Consider the following 21,273-nt stretch of genomic DNA (forward strand, 5'->3'; position numbering starts at 1 on the left):
CCCCCTAAAGAAGGGGGGGGAGTTCAGACTCTCTAGCATTGAAATTATTATATAAAGTGTATCTATGCAAGTGTTTATAATAAATGTATTTCTTTATGTCAAGGTTCATGAGTCTGTTGTTTCTGAGATTGAATTACCACTTATAAAATTTTCGGACCTGTATGAGTGAACGGGGAAGCAATTTACGTAACAAAGAAAAGGGGGGGAGCCACGACTGCATATCACGTGATCCCTTTGTTGCTTAGCGTTATTTATTTGAGTATCAGAATTTAGTTGCCGGCTGGTGCAGTCATTCTAAACAAATATAAATTTGTCGGCAATGGAATAACTGCTATGCACGTGATGAATAATAGTTATATAGAAAAATATAAAAATTAGAATAACCGAGAACAGGGTAAAAAGTGACGAGGAAACAGGACGTAACAGAAAGAATATAAGTGCAAAGATAAATACGGGGGTAGTGACGACATAACACTTTCCCACCGGAGCGAAGAGTTCCAACCTAAACACAAGATTTCTCACCTAGGTACAACAAATTGCGACTGGATATGAGACATATCTACAGTGTTGGGAAAAGAAATTCACATACAATTTATTTATTTATTAATTTTGCTCTGTTATTCTGTTAGAATATGTAGGGAACTGAATTTAAAAGTGAAATAGAGGAAATACAACCAACCAGTATAGCGAAAGGTAATGATAATGACACAGTTTAAGATAACACATTTAAAAAATCTACAGTGAAGAAATACACACAATTTGTTTATTGATTAGAATTATATGTATTGGATTAAAGGAAAAAAGAAAAACGTTTGTGTTGTAGTGTAATAGAAATTAACAAACTATATTACAGAGCTAATATTCATTCGAAATAATAAGAAATAACTATTTATTTATTTGTGGTGGCAATAAGAAAATGCTAACGGAGAATTCCAAACCTAATCAGTGGATATCACACATATGGAAGACAAAATTGTGACAGGAAATGAGTCAGGTTAAGATAACACATGAAATATCTACAATTGTGGGAAAATAAATTCACACACATATTTTATTTATTTATTTTACACAATCATTTGAAAAAAAAAAGAAGAAAAAAAAAGAACCATATAAAAAAAAATCCACATTCAGAGATGCAAAATTGTCGGTCACTGTCAGATCTTCGTTAGGAAAAGACATGTTGAGTTAATGGAAAATTGTTGCCTCTACTGTGAAAACCATAATCAACTCATGTGAATGCTAAAATCACTAGTCAACATGAGAACTGAAAGAGGACCGAAAACTAAGACTGGAAATGAATGACAAATCTTCAAGAAAGACTAATGAAAATATAAGCAGTGTGTGTGTGGGGGGGGGGGGGATTCACACACAGTTATTTATTTATTTATTGCTCAGTTATTCTGGCTAGAAAAATATAGTTAACTGATTTTTAAAGTAAAATAGAGAAAAAAATATTACGAGTCTAATAAGAAATCTATCAGAATTCCAAAAAACAGGAAATCACACGTACCCTATACTAATACTATGATGTCACTGGGGATAGATAGCTTGGGAAAACATGAGCACCGTGGGAAGGAAATCTAAAGGATGTAATCAACTAGATTTTCTGGTTATTTACAGGAATATTGTTCTTTCAACTCATGTGTGAGTGTGTGTTGTGCTGTGGATATAAAATTCAACTATTTTGGAATATTTGCATTTAGAAGAGCCATTCTGGAAAGACTAAGTAATTTAAATTATCATTAGAATTTCTAGACTATATAGAAAAGTTGTATGTAGTCTACATTGGAGGGGAAAAAATTATGAGTGCTAATATCAAATCTACGTAAAAACGTTGCACTATATTTTGAAATTAACAGAAAGGCAAGTGCTGAGTTTACTTTTCTTCCAGGATGTCGGTAAGCAAAGAAACTCCAGAAGTGTGTGAAAAAAAACGAAATGCCCCAGTAACGTATAATGAAAAAAGAGTCAACTGCATTTCGGAACTTGTGTTTGTGTATTTTGTGCTGTGAATATATGTTTAAATTCAGCAATTTGGAATATTCAGAAAACCTCGATAGTTCCAAGATGTCCCATTCTGGAAAGAAATGTAAGTTAATCTTTTTTTTTTTTTTTTAAACTTAAACATAACAAGTGATATTTGCAATTACAATAACTGCTGCTTGTATGTTTGGGTAAGTGCAGTTCTAATACTGAATATTTTATTTTCATAACGCTGCTGCCAATTGCTTCCCCCTATTCATCCTACCCTTATTTTGTTCGTAGTATCTCACCAATCACGGCATGAATTCTTATCCACTAATATATCTTCCTTTTCCATTCAAAACAATCATCATCATTATCATGTGTATCAAACATTTAGGCCTAGCATGGCCTGTCCAGGCCTTAGAAGTCATTGTTGAATCATTTAAGAGGACGTCCTGGTTTTCGTTTTCCTAATGGCTTGTTTTGGTAATCTTTCTGTTTTCATTCTTTGAACGTGTTCCATCCATTTATGTTTATATTTTTTAATTTTTTCTATTACTGGTTCTTGATTTAATTCTTTCATAATTTCTTCGTTTCTTTTGTGATCAAATAGGGTATACTTTGCAGTTTTTCTCATAAACTTCATTTCTGCTGTTGTTAATCTTTGTTTGTCTTTTTGTTTTATTGTCCAGATTTTGCTTCCATACGTTAAGACTGGTATGGCTAATGTATTGTATACTTTTAGCCTGGTTTGTTTTTGAACTAGGTTTGGCTTAAATAGAGTTAATTACACCTGTTATTTTTAAATATTTTGCAATTTTTACGTTTATATCTTTTTCATTTTCATATGTGATCATCCATCCTAGGTAGTTAAATGAATTCACCTGTTCTAAGATCTTGTTATCTATTACTATTTTAGTTCTTGCTGGATCTTGTCCTTTAAAGGCCTTAGTTTTTGATTTTTCCATTGATATTATCATACCATAATCTTTGGATATCTCATTTAGATCTAAAATAGCTTTCTGTAAGTTATCTTCAGAATTTGTAATTATTATTTGGTCGTTGGCAAAGAGGAGAGTGTTTAAGTTAACTGTGGGAGAAAGTTTAATTCCTTGATGTAAATTTTTACTCTATTTTATTATTATTTCATTTAAATAGATATTAAAAAGAGTTGCTGAGATGGGACATCCCTGTCAGACCCCTTGGTTTATCTCTCTCGTATATGATAGCTCGTGATTTAATCTTATTTGTATTTGATTATTTTCATATATACTTGTGATAACTTTTAGGATATTATTTGATATTTGTCTTTCTTTTCTCTTCTTCTTCCTAACATGGAATTTAGGCCATGTGGCCTGTTCCGGTCTCATGCCATCTCTTTCTTGGTCTTCCGATTCTTCTTTTTCCACTTATTTTGTATCTGTATAATATTTTTGGTAGTCTGCTGTTGTCCATTAGATTTAAATGTTCTAGCCATTTTTGTTTATACTGTCTTATGTAGTAATTAATTGGTTTTATTTTCAGGGATTGTAAGATTTCTTCATTTGTTTTGTGGTCCCACTTGGTATATCCAGCCGTTTTTCTGAGGAACTTCATTTCTGCTGTTTGAATTCGTTTTTCATCTTTCCTTTTCATGGTCCATGTTTCGCTTCCATATAGTTGAGTTGGTTTTGACAAGACATTATATAGTCTGATTCTAATGTGTTTTTGTACCAGGGATAGCTTAAATATATTATTTATTATGCCATTTACTTTGACAAAGTTTGATATTTTAGTGCCTATGTCTTTTCTTCTTTGTATGATAGATCACGTATCTGAAAGTGTTTACTTGTTCTAGTATTTTATTATCCATCACTATTTTACTTCTTATTGGGTTTTCTCCTTTGAATGCCATTATTTTTGTTTTTTCTTTGGATATTGTCATATTATAATGCTTTGAGATATCATTTAATAATTTTAATGATCTTTGTAAGTCATCTTCTGATGTAGCTAATATTATTTGATCATCTGCAAATAGTAGTGTATCTATCTTCATTTGCAGGGCTCATTTGTATACCAAATAGGTTATGCTGTTTCCAGATTGTTAATATTTCATTTATATATATATGAAAAGCAGAGGTGAGAGGGTACATCCTTGTCGTACTCCTCTTGATATATCTTTCCATTTGAGATGTGTTCTAATTTAACTACTAATTTATTTCCTGTATATATTTCTTGAATAGATTGTAAAAGTTGGTTTGGTATGTTTAAATCGGTTAATATTTTAAACAATTTTTGTCTACTAATTTTGTCAAAGGCTTTTTCATAATCAATAAATGCCACGTGTGTTTCTTTTTGAAATTCTCTTCTCTTTTCTATTAATAATTTTAAAGTAAAAATCGGATCTATGCAGGATCGGCCTTTTTGGAAACCGTGCTTAGTTTACAATGCTGCTTAGTTTCTCTTTTAATATTCCTGTATATATTTTATATCCTGTATTCAGTAGGCTAATTCCCCTATAATTATTGCAATTTGTCTTTATTTCCTTTTTTATAGATTGGGATAACCAGTGCTTTTTTCCAAGAGTTAGGGGTTTTTCCGGACATCCAAACCATATTAAAACATTTCATAAGTCTTTCATTAAATTTTTCACCTGCATTTTTGTATAGTTCTATATTTATATTGTCTTCTCCTGGTGTTTTCCTATTTTTCATCTTCTTTATTATATTTTTCAGTTCTAACATTGTGATATTTTCTATTAGGTCATTCTTTGTCTTATAAAATTTTAATTCATTGTTCTCATCTGTCCAGAGATTTAGGAAATAGTTCACCCATTTTTCTAAATCTATTGTTTGTATTTTTATCTTTTCTTTTATTTCTTTATTCATGTATTTTATTACTTTATAGGTTTTGGGTTGTGGTTTAAATAATTCCTTTTCTAGTTCTGTTATGAAATTGTTCCATCTTTCTCTATGTTTTTTCCTTACTTTTCGTTTTGCAATTTAGCCATTTCTGGTAGCTGTCCTTTTTGGTTTTTATTACATTTTCTGTTTCTTTGTTCCAGTCTTGTAGTCCTCTTTTTCTAATCTATTTGTGCTTTATTCCTAAGGTTTCTGTTGCTGCTTTTGTGAGAATTTGTTTCAAATTTTTCCATTCATCTTCTGTCACTTGATTCATGTGTGGTTTCTGTTTTTTAAGTTTTTTGTGCATTTTTGATATTGTAGTCTAACTCAAGGATCCTGTAATGAAGAAATTTTGTAGCTTGGCTGGTAAGAATTTTCAATTCTATGTGTTTTTAGCCACGTTGGTTTAAAACGAATTTTTGCTGATACCATATAATGATCAGAGTTTAATTCAAAGCCTCGATATGCTCTTACGTCTAAAATTAACTCCGCTAATTTAAAATTTGTGATAACGTAGTCAATTACTGATTTGTATCCTCTGGCTGACCAAGTATATTTATGTATTTCCTTGTGTTTAAACATTGAATTCATTATTCTCATATTATAAATGACAAAATCGTGCAATCTGCGACCATTTTGATCACGTCTTTCTTTTAATATGTTAAATAATACGTTTCTTTTAACTCTGTCAAATTCTTTTTCAAAGTCAATAAATGCAATATGTGTTTCTAAATTATATTCTCTTCTTTTCTCTATTATTAATTTTAGGCAAAAGGCTGGGTCTATACATGATCATCCTTTTCTAAATCCATTCTGTACTTCTAGAATAACGTTTTCGGAATATTTCATTAGTTTGTTATTTAAGATTCTGCTATATATTTTGTAACAGGAATTTAGTATACTGATACCTCTATAGTTTTTAGGGTCATCTCTATTACCTTTCTTAAAGATAGGAATCACAATTGCTTTTTTCCATTCTATTGGGGGGATACCAGTTGAGCAAATTTTATTTAAAAATAATACGAGTCTCTCTTTGAATCTTGTTCCTGCATATTTATATAGTTCTGAACCTAGCTTATCTTCTCCAGGTGATTTTCCGTTTCTTGTTTCTTTCAGGCTGATTTCTAATTCTTCTTCAGTTATTTCCTTTTTATTTTCGTTAATTGTTTGCCAGTTGTCTTTTTTGAAATATTTGTCTGTCCACAGTTCTGTGTAGTAATTTAGAAAACAACAACAACAACATCATTTATTTACAAATAACAAATGACGTCACTTATCTTCATCTGATAACAACAAACATCCACGACACGGACAAATTATGCCACTTATTTACAACTAACAAATTACGTCAGTTATCTTCATCTGATAACAACACACATCCATGACACCTTATCTTATCTTGATCTTAATCAAAGTGCCTCACCAATCATGACACGAATCCTATCCATATCCACTAATATATCTTCCTTTTCCATTCAAAACAATAACGTCACTTATTTACAACTAACAAAGTACGTGACTTATTTACAATTAACAAATTACATCACTTATCTTCATCTGATAACAACAAACATCCACGACACGATTCCTTATCTTATCTTGATCTTGTTCAAAGGGTCCACCAATCACAACACGAATCCTTATCTCTAAACATCACCCATAATTCCATACGCGAACAAAACAAACAACGTGACATCACACACACAGATGGTCCCCAGAAAAATTCCAAACATTCCAAAACCATGACACACACACAATGTCATCATCTGAACAACCAATCACGTCACGATTCCTTATCTTATCTTGATCTTGTCAGAAGTGACTACAATACTACTAAGCATAATTAGGAATAATGAAACAAAAAAGGATGAACTTATATTCCTGCCTGTTCAACCAATTCCTTCTGAAACAGCTACTCCAAAAAGTTACTATTTGAAAGAAAAATTAATTACAGAGGTACCATCTCCTTGCCATAAAGTAGCAGGATCTAAAGACTGATAAGTACTAATATTAATACAAAAAAACAGTTATCATACAAAACCTCCTACGTTTTTTTTATTCATTATCAACTGCGACATCAAACTTGCAATCTTTACTCTGTCTTCTTTATCACATCACCAAGCAACTCTTATATCTTATCTCAGCATCTAGAGGCTGTGATTGGTTATTGTATCAACCAATCCAAATGAATGTTGTCATTTGTCACGAGTTGCTGTTTCTGTTTTCTCAGTTTCATCTATTTTGCGTGCGTGAAGTGACATGGTAGGCAAGTTTTTATATATAATATAGACAAGTTTTTAATATATAATTTTTGATAAATTTATAACTTTTTTGCCCATAATTACAATGGGAAACAGTATTGTAGTTGAAGGAGATAAGCCTTGTCCTCCTCTTCCAAATTTTATGCCTTTGAATAATTCAAACATACCAACTAAATACAGCATTCTCCTTCATTATTGTTTTCTAATATACAGTTTCTTAAAACAAACACATTGTCCTCCACTCTGCGCAGATTTGGTTACAGTTAATTGATAAATTAAAGTATTCAAAGTTATCCTACAATTAATTTTAATAGACCAATTAAGATGATCACTGATGTGCTATACACTCTTAAAACTTTCATACATCGATAAAAATGCAGTTACATTGTCAAACTGACATGAATTTGTAGCACAGGTTGCATAAGCCACTACAGCACACCCAACCGAAATGGGCATGCGATGCCACTGATATGTGTGTGTGTGTGTGTGTATCCACTTCAGTCCAAAACCAGCAAATGAAATTAAGACACATACAGAGAAGGGAACACATAAAAGTTGACAGCAACCTTAGTGGTAATGGTAAGTAGCTCATGAAGTTTCTAAGAAGTGGAAATGTTATATTTAATGTTTGTAGTGTGTGTGCTGTTTGCCATTTCCATTCAACTTTGAAGAGATGGTGGCCAGTGAAATATATTGATAAATATCAAGTAAGGAAAATCCAACCAACAGAAATCATCATATCTTGAGGACAGAGATTACACCAGTCTAGGAGAGGTTATTACAAAATATGAAACTAGAGCTTATGTAGATAAATTCATCACTAAGTGCACCTTCCTTTGGAAGATAGGAAATGCATATGTCTTCATTATAGAACTGCTTCTCACATGCTTCATGTATTACCAATGACTGCCAAACATCACATGTAGTGTATTAGTTAATCCTCAAAGTAAAAAGTCCTGTTGAAGTCCAACAGTTGAATGTGAATCTGCAGAATCACTGTCCAAACAATGAAGTCTTAAGAAAGGGATGGGGGATCATGTCTGAGACTGCATGTTTTGATTAAATTAAATGAAAACAGTGCAAAAATTCATAATTCTGTATACTATGGACATGTTTGGATAACTCTCTGATATTAATAAGTTAGCAATTGGTCCATTGTGATCTAATACAATAATAAATAATAATGTTAAATCCCATATAAATATCTAGTTTGTAAACACCTGTTTCCTTTGAATAAAACATAAAACAAAGTTCTAGAATTTATCAAGTCATCCCAGCATTCATATAAATTCCAATGAACACCTTCTGAAACTGGTTCAGGAGAAATGTGCTTATCACTTTCAAACTGTGTAATGAAAACCTCAAAAGTAAGAATGCTGATTATTTTCATTCTGCTTTCTGCTACTGCAATTACTGAAAAAGTGTTACACAAAGAATCACTATTATCCAAAACCAAAACGATCTCAAATATCAATTACTTTATTATTATTATTATTATTATTCGTGACACCTCCAGGGAGTCCGAAGACTCATCGCAGGAGGACACCTACTGTACAACTCTCCATCTCCACTACTACACAGAACCTCTACTACCAATCACCTACATCAACGCCATCTACTACCCACAACCACTACCACCACAGCTAGTATTTTTTTGTCTGTAAATTGCATGTGTTCTAAGGGCCAATTTGTCTGTATGCGGGATGAAAAACCTGAGTTTCCAGGAGAAAAACCCTGCTACCGCCGTTTGAGATCGGCTAACTCACCTTCGATTGAAAAAGTCCATATAAAGATTCCTCCCGTCATGACGAGAATTGAACTTAGGCCTTTTCTAATCGAAGGGTGCAACATACGGTCGTTCATATCCATGTTACTATAACAATATCCAAATATTATATTAGCTCCGATAGACAATTCATATTCATGTAATTCTTGGTGTGTATATCTACTTGTGAGATGATAAGATGGAAAAAAAAAATGTTGAAAAAGCTATTATGTGAAATTTCAAAAAAGGAAATCTTTCTAGTATATTACATAACAGATGTAGCCAATGCAAAACCTGACAGAGGCTTCGTATACTCCTGCACAATGCACTTTGCATTAATCATCCAAATGACACACAGATAAAATATATAAAAAATAAAAGCTTCATATCCATGTTACTATAACAATATCTAATTCTTGGTGTGTATATATGCCAAGACTGGTTCAGTGGTTAAATAAAACATTCTGAATAAGGACTATTTCACTGATGTTTAAAAATAATCTCTCTTCACAAAAGTGAGGAATATTTCCAAAGCCTTTTTCAAAAAACCCTTAGTATCTGTTTGAGACTTAAGACTTTTTTTCTTCTGTAACATCAGATTTCTTCCTCCCACAAACAAGACAAATCTGCCAATGAACACAGACAATTAACAGACAAGACTCATTCCATAAAACTGGCTGCCTAACTATTAAATTCTAAGCAACCTAAATCAAACTCAACAATGAAATATGAAAATGTTTCTGCAAAAAGTAAGTCTAGGGATTTTATATCCTTGTGGATCATTTATCGTCCCTTTTCCATTCAGATGATGTCTGTAAATTTTGTATATTTAATTTGTTAGGGTTACTTAAGTGTCAAAGCTAGAACTGGGAGGAGACCTCTATATAGCCTTTTAAGGAATGTGGAGAACCAACTGAGGCTTCAGACTTGATTGGACATCAAGTGGGTTTGTTAAAGGTAGGTTGTGTTTTAACTTGCTTATGTATTATAACAAGGTGATGAATGGACAAAGGAGATGCATACACAGTCATATACTTAGATTTTGCAAAGGCTTTTAATAGATTGCCCCACGCCACAAGTTGGTAACTAAAGTGAAGCAGATGGGATTGGATGACAGATTAGTGAGTTGGATCGGTAACTGGCGCAGATGGGTATCAGCAAGTTGTGTATGGGGAAGCACTATCTTGAAAAAAGAAAGTCACTAGTAGGGTGCTGCAAGGGTTAGTTTTGGGACTACTGTTATTTAATTTGTATATTAATGATATTAGGATAGGTTTAACTGGATATATACAGCTGTTTTCAGATGATGCAAAACTGGAGAGAGTAATGAGGAATCAATCAGTATGGAACTGTTAATTCAATGTTGCCAAGTGTAATGTTCTGAAATTTAGTACACAACAACAACAGGATGCAAAGTATACACTTAACAGGGAAATTCTGGAGGAAGTTGATGAGATAAGAGACCTTAGAGCGGTGGTGGAGGACAAGGATATGAAGTTCAGAGGTCATATTGCCACACATCAAATTACGGCAATGATGCAGAGTACCTTAACTTGCATATATAAAGAGGTTCTGGTTCCATTGTAAAAGGCCTTGATCAGGCCTCATGTGAATTATTGTGTACAGATTTTGTACCTTGATTTTCATGGTTATGAGGATACATTGGTTCAGAAAAAAAAAAATGGACCAGGTAACGTTAACTGGCTTGTGGGATGTGGGATATGAGGACATATAGAGGAATGCAGTTTGCAAAGCCTTGTGAATATGAGGAAGAGAGGAAATATAATTGAAACATTTAAGTTGGTAAAGGGTTGTTACCAAGTTAATATGAAAGAAATTTTTTGTAGAATGGGATAAGGGGATAGAACAAGGGGACATACCTGGGTGTTGCACCTGCATGGAAAGAAGTTAACAGACACCATAAAATGAGGAACAAAATGCCATGGCACCAACCTTAATAAGATGTAGGACCTCCATTCACTGCAATGACTGCAACAATCCTATGGGGTATCATTTCCACAAATGTACAATAGCAATCAATCGGAATTTTTGACCGTTCTTCCTGTAAGCATGTAATGAGGTCCTGAACAGTTGTGGGACAGACATTCCTTGACCTCACCTAATGCTCCAGTTCAGCGTTCAATAGGGTTCAGATCAGGAGTCTGTGGTGGCCATTCAAGTGTGGTGATGCTTACGTCCACAAACCATACAGTTACAGCAGCAGCCTTATGACACAGTGCATTGTTTTGCTGAAAGAGACAATAGTCAGTTCTGTAGAAATGCCACAAAGTAGGAAGCATTGTGTTGTCCAGAAAGTTATGATACTTCTCGGAGTTCAATGTTCGAGGCACCACAGAGGTCTGAGGCTAAACTAGGAAAAATAGGACCATACCATCACGCTACTACCTCCAAATTTCATAGTTAGTTGGGCTTATGAACTCTGGTAAGAAACATTCACTGAGCATCTGCCACATCCACATGCATTCATCTGCTTGGTAGAGAGTGTAGCATGATTCGTCACTCCATAACACAACTTGAAAAGCTGTGATTTCCCACTATACATGCTCTTTGCACCACTAAAAATGATGCTGCATGATGGTTTAGGTAATGTGGGGTTGCATATTGTGGTCCTACCATGAAAATCAAGTTGTGTGCCTAAGTTCTGAATGTTTTTGTGCAGATTCATGTTCCAGTTGATGCCCAGAACTTTGCATTTAATGTGTTGGCCAACAAATGGCAGGTTTTACATATTATCCTTTGCAGCAGTGGTGCACTCAGGATTGGGGGGGGAGTTGAGTAGACGATTTGAAATATTGAGAATAGACACTATGCATTGCATACGACCTATGACTGAACATCTGCAATGACCACCAATACATGATACCCATGTATTGGTGGAAAGGCAGCTGGAGTTTAACCAGAAATGTTCAAATATGGAAGTATAAAAGTTTTACAACTGCTGCACTGCATCAGATGGCTTAGTCACTGGGTTGGAATGCAGATGATTGGAGTAGAGATCTCATAGCATACATCTATAAGAGAAATGAACCTGATTGTGAGAATTACAGAAGAATTTTCTACTGTGTTCCAAGTAAAATTTCTGCAACCATACTTGAGAAGTGTCTAAGAAAAATTGTGGAAGGGTAATGTGGAGAACAACAAGATGGGTTTAGACAAAATAGAGGTTATTAATAACAAATTTTTACTTTTTTTTTTTACAACAAATAGTTGAGAGATCATGAGAATATAATAAGGATCTGTACTTGAGTTTTCTAAATCTAGAAAAGGCATATCAAGTGAAAAGATTTTCAAAACACTACAGCTATATAGTGTAAACAGAACATCATATACAACAATACAATTTATATTTGAGTTGTAAGTCAGCAATTAGTGAAAAGGGGGATGCAGAAAGACAGCCTGGTGTTAAATCAAGGGTCATATAAGGGTGCATATTATCTCTACTATTATCATCTATATGAATCAAATTATGAGGGGAAGTGGAATTAAGCCTGAAATCAAAATTGAAGATATTCAAATTGAGATTTCAAATTCAAAATCAGCTTTTTACTTTATAAAAAATTATGCCATACTCTTAAATAAATCCAGGATAAGTCTGTAGGATTCCCTAACTAAATTGAATAATGGCTGTAATAAATTTGGTATGAAAATTAGCGATAAAAAGACAAAGACTAAAAATGTATAGTAAAACTGAAAACATCAACTGTCTGAATAGAAAACCTATAGAACAAGAAAAACGCTTCAGTTATTTAGGTGCAGTTTTTAATGAATATAGCTAACTGATTATGGAAGTAGACAACAGAATTAGCAAAGCTGGTATGAGAGGGAGTCAACTGCATAAATTTATATGGAAATAAGAGAACTAACTGTATACAAGACAGTTAAAACCAATTTTAATGTGTGAACCTGAGAACTTGATTAGAAATAAAACAGCAAAGATCACAGGAAAAAGATTCAGAGTGAAACCAAGAACTAGATGGATTGATATGGTAAGAAGTGCCTCACAATATTGGAGTCCTGACGGATAACCGATTAATCTGGAGGGAAAACTGTTGACCGGAAGTTAGTAATAATGTAAACTTATCATTTACTACTATTGTCTTATCCTGTCCTGTATACAGTTCCTTGAGGGGGTACATATCAGGGCTGGCCTGGTTGGCCGAATGGTTAGCATATCCATTCGGCCATATCCACACCTTGGCACTCTTTTTAGTGAACCAGGAGTCAGGCTTTAGATAGAGATTTTAAGTTTTGAGTGGAATGAAGATGAAGGGCTTGATTCCAGCAACCATATTTTGGTTATCCAGCCAGAACAAGTGTTTGGATTCAGGGGAGAAATAAAATCAGTAATCAGATCATGAAAGGAGCAGCAGAAGTTATGGAAGTAATCTCTTTGGCACCATTGTAGTGTGTTAAATTCTGAATGAAAAAGAATTTATTTCATAATTATTTCATTCAGATTTAATGAGTAACAACATTCCTGGAGCTAATAATTGTGCATTAGAGAACAGAAAGCTGAATGTAAATTACTGACACCGTTTATAATTCAAGTATTTTTCTATATCCATTTTACTGTTGTCGGTCATTTTTAAATATACCAGAAGTTGAAAATATGTGAACCCTGTGTTAATGTGTAACTATCTGAGTCATAATGCAAGCTACGTAATCAGATTAAGCATTGAAGATCTGAGGCGAACAAGTGCACCAGAGTTGAATTGTGCGCGGAAGTTTCCGGCGAAGCACACTGGGTGAAGTGGCAGCACTGGGTGCTGGAGAAGTTAGGTGATGAGAGCAAAAAAGGAGAAGAACGTGATGTAGGAAGAAAAACATCGCACCTCGGAGATATATAGAGCTTGGCAACACCAGCGCGGGACTTTTTCCCTTTTTCTTCGTTCTACGGATTCGAGTTCCAGGATTCCCGAGGAAGGTCGCAGGAGCGTGCGGACTTGTAGTGAGGCAGCCCACCGGTCAAGCAGCAGTTCAGCAAGTACAGATTTCGGCCGTGCAGAAGACACAGCGCAGACCGAAAGTTATGCCGAACCACTTGATCCGATAGCGGCAGGCTAGAATGGCTTACATCGAAGGAGGCGAACCATGTCCAAGCCCACCAGTTGTTTCCTTCAGATAAAATCAAGTAGACGCATGATCACCAAGACCAAAGCACTCCATAGACGAATAAGAAGAAGACGAAGTATTTTTGCAGTCCCTGGTAATGTTAAAATTTTGTTCTATTAAGCTTAAGTTCTAAGAGGGATTATTCGTGTTCGTGCAAGGAACTTTCTAGTTAATCAAGTTACATTAAAGGAAAGGACTTTAGGGCTAAAGCAAGGAGAAAAAGGGGGGGAACCGTATGTTCTAGAAAGGAAGGTTGTATAGGAATTTGTTTATGCTTTGTGGTGCACTTAGTCTGATAATTCATTAAGCCTCAGGAAGTGTTGATTCCAACTAGAATGTCAAGCTACAAGTTGGAACTCTTATTTAGTTTCAATTGAGATTTTGAGGCATGTAATGTAATGTTAAGAGTGAATTTGTATTATTTAATTAATTGAATTCAATCTGAAGGATAGTTTTGATTTTTAACTAGAAATTAATGATACCTATACGATGTCTGATTTGATAAATAAATGTCTTTTTTTGTCAATCTAACAACCTGCCTGATTTTAATCCTATTGCACCACTCATAAAAGCCAGAACTAGTGCAGAATTTAAGACACAAGGGTCACTATGACTGCAAATGAAATATAAGTTTTGTATGATTTAAGTACTCAGTGAAGTAAGGAATTAATTAATGGTGCACATTTCTGGATGCTAATTCTCTGATACTGAGTTATTCTCTTGTCTAGAATTTAGGATAGCGCAACATAAAAATATAAACTTTTCCTAAACTCAAAAAGGGATTAGCACCAGAGTCGAAACAAAGAAATTGGTGCTACCCAAAGGCAATCCCTTTGTCTTTCAAACTTTGTACACTCATCATTAGATTAACTAGAGGTCTAGAGTTGATAGTGCGACTGCATGATAGTAGATTGGATAAATCAATCATCACAACTAAGATTGATGAGCAAACGCAATAACTGCAAAGATAAAGTTAATGATATAAAAATAGAAAAACTTATAATTAAAAAAAGACAAAATAAGGAAATATTATAGGTGTCAAAGGATATGACATTCACAGTGGCAGATTGAAAGTTAATGTTAAAGAAAAGGAAAGCTGAATGAATTTCTTATCTGAGAAAGCAGAGTTAACACATCATATAATGTATTTAAAAGGACAGATGGTAAACAAAAGGTCCAGGATATTGGGGGGTATAGATGGGATTAATTGATATTCTAGCAAGAAAATGGATAATTTGTCTTAGATCATTCATTGCAAACAGCAAATACCTCAGCATATTTTCAGCACAGTCAACAGAAGTGGAGAAGGAATACCAGTTTGAGTTGTGAATATTGAAATCATCAAAGTAGGAGACCTATGGCTAGCCTGGTTGGCCGAATGGCTAGTGTACCTGTTCTCCAACCAACAGGTTGCAGGTTCAAATCCCATTATGGGCATGGATGCTTGTGATTGTCTTACCTTGTGCACTGTTAAAACTTTCATATGTGAAGTATGATCTTTGCTGTACTTGCACCATTAAAACCATAAATCATCACCAATATAATAAATATACAGTGAAAAATGTCAAAGTCCAGATGCAACTATCAGGTAGAAAATTTATAATTTTTACTGAAGGAGACATATATATTTCCACATATATGGTTATTGCAAAAAATATGTATTTCATACTTGAAATAAAAAGGTCTAATTTTATGTTACAGATTATTATGCTAGATATATTATTTTTAATAAAGTCTGATTAAATTTTTACATTTTTCACTGAAGCGGAGAATCTATTATTGTCATACCAAGGACTTAGGTACAACAAATGATCCTACTGTATATAAAATAATAAATTACAGAAAATATAGCATTCTCGGGTTTTTTCTTTTCGTCTGCATCTCTGATAACGATAAGACTTTAATCCTACAAACAGATTTTAGAATAATTCTGCAATCCTATTTTGAGTTTGAGAGATTTCATCTATAAAACTTAGAGGTAAAACTTAAAATTATGTGGCTGAAAATTGAAATGGTGAAACTCAAATAAATATATATATTTTTTAAATAAATAGGGAAGAAGAAGTTCAATGTCCGTGTTTGGATTTGATGTCCTAGCTCCATCAACAGCCATATAAAGACAGACAAATATACTAGAGAAGGGTGAAGTATGTAGCAGCATATTTAGATGTTTTGAGGTGGCATTTTATAGAATGTTGCATGATCAGTTGATATTTAAATTTAGATAGATGGGGTGTGATAAGAGATTAGCAACTTGGATAGGACAAGATATTAGATGTCTCATAAATATCAGCAATTTGTGTATCGGGGAAGAGTAGTATCTCCAGAAGAGGGAAGTCACCATTAGTGTGCCTCACAGGTCTGTTTCTTGATCATTACTGTTTAAATTATATGTTGGGAAGAGGTTTAAATGGAGATATATATACAACTACTTGCAGATTATGAAGTTGGAGAAAACAGGAGTGATGCAGATGCTGCGACTAAGCAGGAGAATTTCAATAAATTGACTATATTAAGCATGAGTGGAACTGCCAATTTAGTGTTGAAAATAGTAAGGTTTTGAAATTGAAAGCAAATTTTGAAATCAAGGATGTGATACTGTGTATACAACTGGTGAACGTGTACTGATGGAAACAGAAAAGATAAAGAAGTTATAGTTCCACTAAAAAAAAGCACTGATCAGGTTGTATACAAATTACTTTGCACAGATCTGTTCACTGGTTTTTAAAAGAAAAGAGTTTAGAAAGAGTCCAGAGGAGATTCACTATGGTAGGGTATAGGTGGAAGAGAGGTAACATGACTGAGATGAATAAGTTGGCAGGTTAATTAACCCAATTAATCCAGAAGATTTATAGAAAAGAGGGAGACAGGAATAAATAAGAGACTATCCCTGGAAGTTGCACATGGAGATATGAGTAGGGAAGTAACTTTTGTATAGAGAGTGTCTGGTAAGTGGAAAGCATTGCTTGAGTGCAAAAACATTGAATAAGTTTAAGGCATGGCTGATCAGCATTGTGTGTATGCGATAGTCAGGACATCTCAAGATGAGTTACTTCAAGGAAGTTCAATGACAATAATAATTCAATAATTTAGCATACATATATTTAGCATTAGCAAATTATCAGTGAAATTATGCAAAAATGTTAAAATAGATACATTTTCTGCTATTAGAAGAAATTTCTTTCTTTTAATATTTGTTTATTTGTTTTCAAAACCCAACTTTGTATGAATGATTATATCCTACCTGAATGGAAATTTTTTTGCAAAACTATATGCAGCAGTACAGCTTACAGCAAGCAATTCTAATAAAACACCTGTAAAACTAAGTCCCTCAGCACTCTGAGCCTGCAAAATTTTTATAATTTGTGGAACTTTAACTGAAAAGAGAAAATAAAAAATATTTATATCTTTACTCAATTAGTACTAAGTTTGAAAATTTATAAAATTATTACAAAGTGTCTGAGGACAAAAATCAGAATTAATGCTTACATTTCTTTAATGCTTGACTACATCATTTGAGTATAAATATAAAAATCAGGATGATTCAGATTGTTTGGAATTGTGGTTGAAGTAAATTGTTATTTGAAGCAAATTTAAGATGAAGAATAAGTTTAATTACATGAAATAAAGAAGCCATACTATTAACTAAAATGTGCAAAGCATTTTTTAAATTTTTATTTTAATGTAAATCCCATTCACAAAAGGTGTCGACTTATAGCAAATTCAATACCATGATGAGTGGGCTAATGGTTAGATAATCCAGGCATATCAGAAACACGGAATTGTTTCAAGCTACTTCAGACCTCCAAAAAGCAGGATGTGATTTTGCACTGAGTGATGAAAAACATATACTACCTAATGATATTCACAAATATCCAAGCCAGTAGAATTCCAATTCACCACCTGTAAGTCAAATAGCAGATACCACTTAGCCAATATGGCTGGCAAGTGTGTGTGTGTGTGTGTGTGTGTGTGTGTGTGTGTGTGTGTGTGTGTGTGTGTGTGTGTGTGTGTGTCTGTACAGTCAATCAATCAAGCCATTTACTCTCAATATCAATGGTGTAAGAAAGTTGACAAATCCTATTAATCTGTACAGTAATCACTGTTTCAATTAGGAATGTTCATAATAGCAATAACCCAAACCAAAAACCAATGCATCTAACTAATGACCTATCAGAATCTCTGGAGTGGTGGTGAAGATTTTGGAGAAGCTAGTAAGAACCTGTATACAGAAATCGTTTGGCAGACAAGCTATCTTTATTAAGGTACAGCATGTGCCAGCTAAAGGGAGATTGTGTTTTAGCAATTTGCTAATATTTTATAATAATGTTACACCCAAGCTGGATGAAGGGAATGGATACACTATGATATGTTGGATTTTGCTAGGGAATTTGAACCGAATATCATATGAAAGAATGTTGCATAAACTAGAGAATATGGTATAGAATATAAACCACTAACTTGAATAAGTGAGTGGTAAAATCAGGTATCAAAAAGTGGTACACCTCTGAATCAAAAAATTAGAATAATCAAAGAAAATGTGTTGAATGATTTGCAATTCTAATTATTATTATTCCTGCCTCCAAGGAGTCCGAAGACTCATTGTGGGAGGACACTTACAATTGTCTCAACCAATTTATGGCATAGAAAATAATTATCACCAAATATGAATTAGCATAATCTAAATCTATGTACTTCGTAGATTATATAATCATGTAAGCATATAAAAATGTAATAAATTATAATAAAACTGTTATTTGAAAACATTCACAAAATTAGAATAATTTTAATGTGGTTCAAAATATTAAAATATTCTAAATTTTTCCATTGGTTTTGAGGAGAGCAGAGAAATAGCATATATTTCAGTAATTGCAGGACTGACTTGTGTGTGAGGAATCATTTCTGAGCATGGATTTCAGTTAATCATTTGTTAAACACGGGTCGAACGAGTGACATATTGGAAGCTAGGAAGTTTCATATGGTGTCTCTACACAAAGAAGGCCAAACTCAATAGTTTATAGCTAAGGAATTGAAATGTTCTCAACAAACATGAGTATTGAGACAGTATTCTAATAACTGGAGTTCTCAAAATAATCGCTGCAATAGCAGTCAAAAGGTAATAACTACATCAAGAGATGAGAGGAGATTGAAGAATATCGTGAAGAAAAAATGTTACACTGCTTCTGAAGTGATTTTCACAGGAGATGGGAAGAACTAGGTGTGAATGTGCCTAAATCTATGATATTGAGATGACTTCACAAATTGGGTTTTAATCATATTGTGCCTAAGAGAAGCTGCTTATGACTTCCAAGCAAAAGGCAGTCAGAGTGCAATGGTGTAAGCAAAGACTGTTGGGAGATCAAGAAGACTGGAAAAAGGTACTTTTTTACCGATGTGTCTGATGGTCATCAAGGGATATGTGTTTGGCATCTTAAGCAAGAAGCATTTGTTAAAGAATGCATAAAACATTTGTTGAAATGTTTAACCTCTGTCACGGTATGGGCTTGTATGACTGCAGAGGGTCCAGATAGGCTGTGTATTGTGTATGAAAGAGTCAATTCCAAAGTGTACCAAGAAATTCTTGAGCACTTGAGATGGAAAACTGAGATGAGATGGCATCGGAAGATTTATGTGATGGTGATTTCCTTTTTCAGCAAGATTCAGTTTCTTGTCGCACTTCCAAGACCACTACTAGATGGCTCAAAGAAAGTAAATCAATGTAATTCCTTGGCCAGCAAACTCATGAGATTTAACTCCCATTGAGAATCTGTGGGGAATTATGAAGAAACATTTTTAAGAAGTTGCCCCTAAAGACAAAAATGAACTTGTGTCTAGTTTGCAGACCATATGGATATGTTTTGACTAAAAAAAAGTCTGTGAAATGCTAGTAAATATGCCCAACTGTTTACGAGCGGTAATAAAAGCTAAAGGGGATGCACTAAAGCTAATTATCAGGTTGTTTCTCTTTGACTGTAATTTTGTGCATTTATTTTCATCCTATTCTAATATTTTGAACCATGTTAAAAATTATTCTAATTTTGTGAATGTTTTCAAATAACAGTTTTCTTATAATTTATATTGCATTTTTATGCAATTACATGGTTATAAAATCTACAAACTATATAGATTTAGATAATGCTAATTCAGATTTGATAATAATTATTTTCCATGCAATAAATTAGAATTGCAATTCATTCAACCACATTTTCATTGATTATTCTAATTTTTTGATTCAAAGATGTATATGATAGGTGTGAATTTGCTAGATTTAAGATGATCAGTGGTGTACTCCAGATCAGTCCTTGGACTACTGTCATTCAATTTGTACAATTAATGGTACCGGGAAAGATCTGACAGGAAATATTCAACTGTTTGTTTATGATGCAAAGATAGGCAGGACAATCATGAGTGCTACTGATATACAGACTAACAGAATGATTTGAGTGGATTGAAAATGCTGGCAAATCAATGTTAGTAGGTGTAAAGTTATGCACTTTAGCACTGATGAGATATCCAATGGCATATTATATTGGTGGGATTATGCTTCAAGAAACTGATGAGGCTACAGATCTTGAGTTAAGGATAAGGAAGTAATTTTGCTGATTTACAAGGCCTTGATATGACTGCACCTGGACTACTGTGCACAAATTTGGTTTCCTGGGTTGTTGGGATAAAGAAAGCATGTGGAAAAAGTGAAAAGAAGAGTAACATATCTGAATTATGGAATGTAGATTACAAGGACAGACTGAGAATATGTGGACTGCAGACACTGGTAATCAGGAAAAAAAGGGGTGACATGATTGAGGTCTATAAACTTCTGAATGGATGTTGCATGAAGACATGGTGAGAACATGGAAGCATCCATGGAAATTTCATAGAAGTTTTAACAGTTGTCAGGTTGATTTTAAGATGACTGCCTCCCAAAATTTTGGTGGATTAATGAAGACACTGAAAAATATATAAAATGATGACGATCATATCATTATCCAGCCTGATATGTAATCCTCTATTTTCAAGATTCCATAATGTTGAGTTATTTGTTCTAGTGATGCAGCCTTGACCACAGTACTCAACTACCTTTGCCACTTTTTGGTCAATGGTTACAGATCCTACAAAGCAGAACATACATGCCCCCCCCCCCTCTTCAAGCATACAAGAGAAAAGCACCACTATTCTTATTCCATATATCTGGAGTACATCTAAAAAAAGATATCTAACATAAAGAAATATAACCTTCATACCACATTTAAACTGCATTTCAAATTAG

At 33.7% G+C, this 21,273-nt stretch overlaps 1 protein-coding gene across 1 annotated transcript in view; it reads right to left on the minus strand.

Moving 5' to 3' along the window:
* The window catches only part of LOC150094835 (mannose-P-dolichol utilization defect 1 protein homolog), a 358,034-nt gene that overhangs the window by 264,484 nt on the left and 72,277 nt on the right, over positions 1 to 21,273 (minus strand). Inside the window, exon 3 of the mRNA XM_090411360.1 lies at positions 17,251 to 17,383. Within this exon, the coding sequence (XP_090267486.1) occupies positions 17,251 to 17,383 (133 nt within the window). The remainder of the gene's footprint in view (positions 1 to 17,250; positions 17,384 to 21,273) is intronic.

This window comes from Typopeltis vanoorti, chromosome 21, assembly GCF_054136105.1.
Source record: "Typopeltis vanoorti isolate ZY-2024b chromosome 21, IOZ_Tvanoo_1.0, whole genome shotgun sequence".
Lineage (NCBI taxonomy): Eukaryota > Metazoa > Arthropoda > Arachnida > Uropygi > Thelyphonidae > Typopeltis > Typopeltis vanoorti.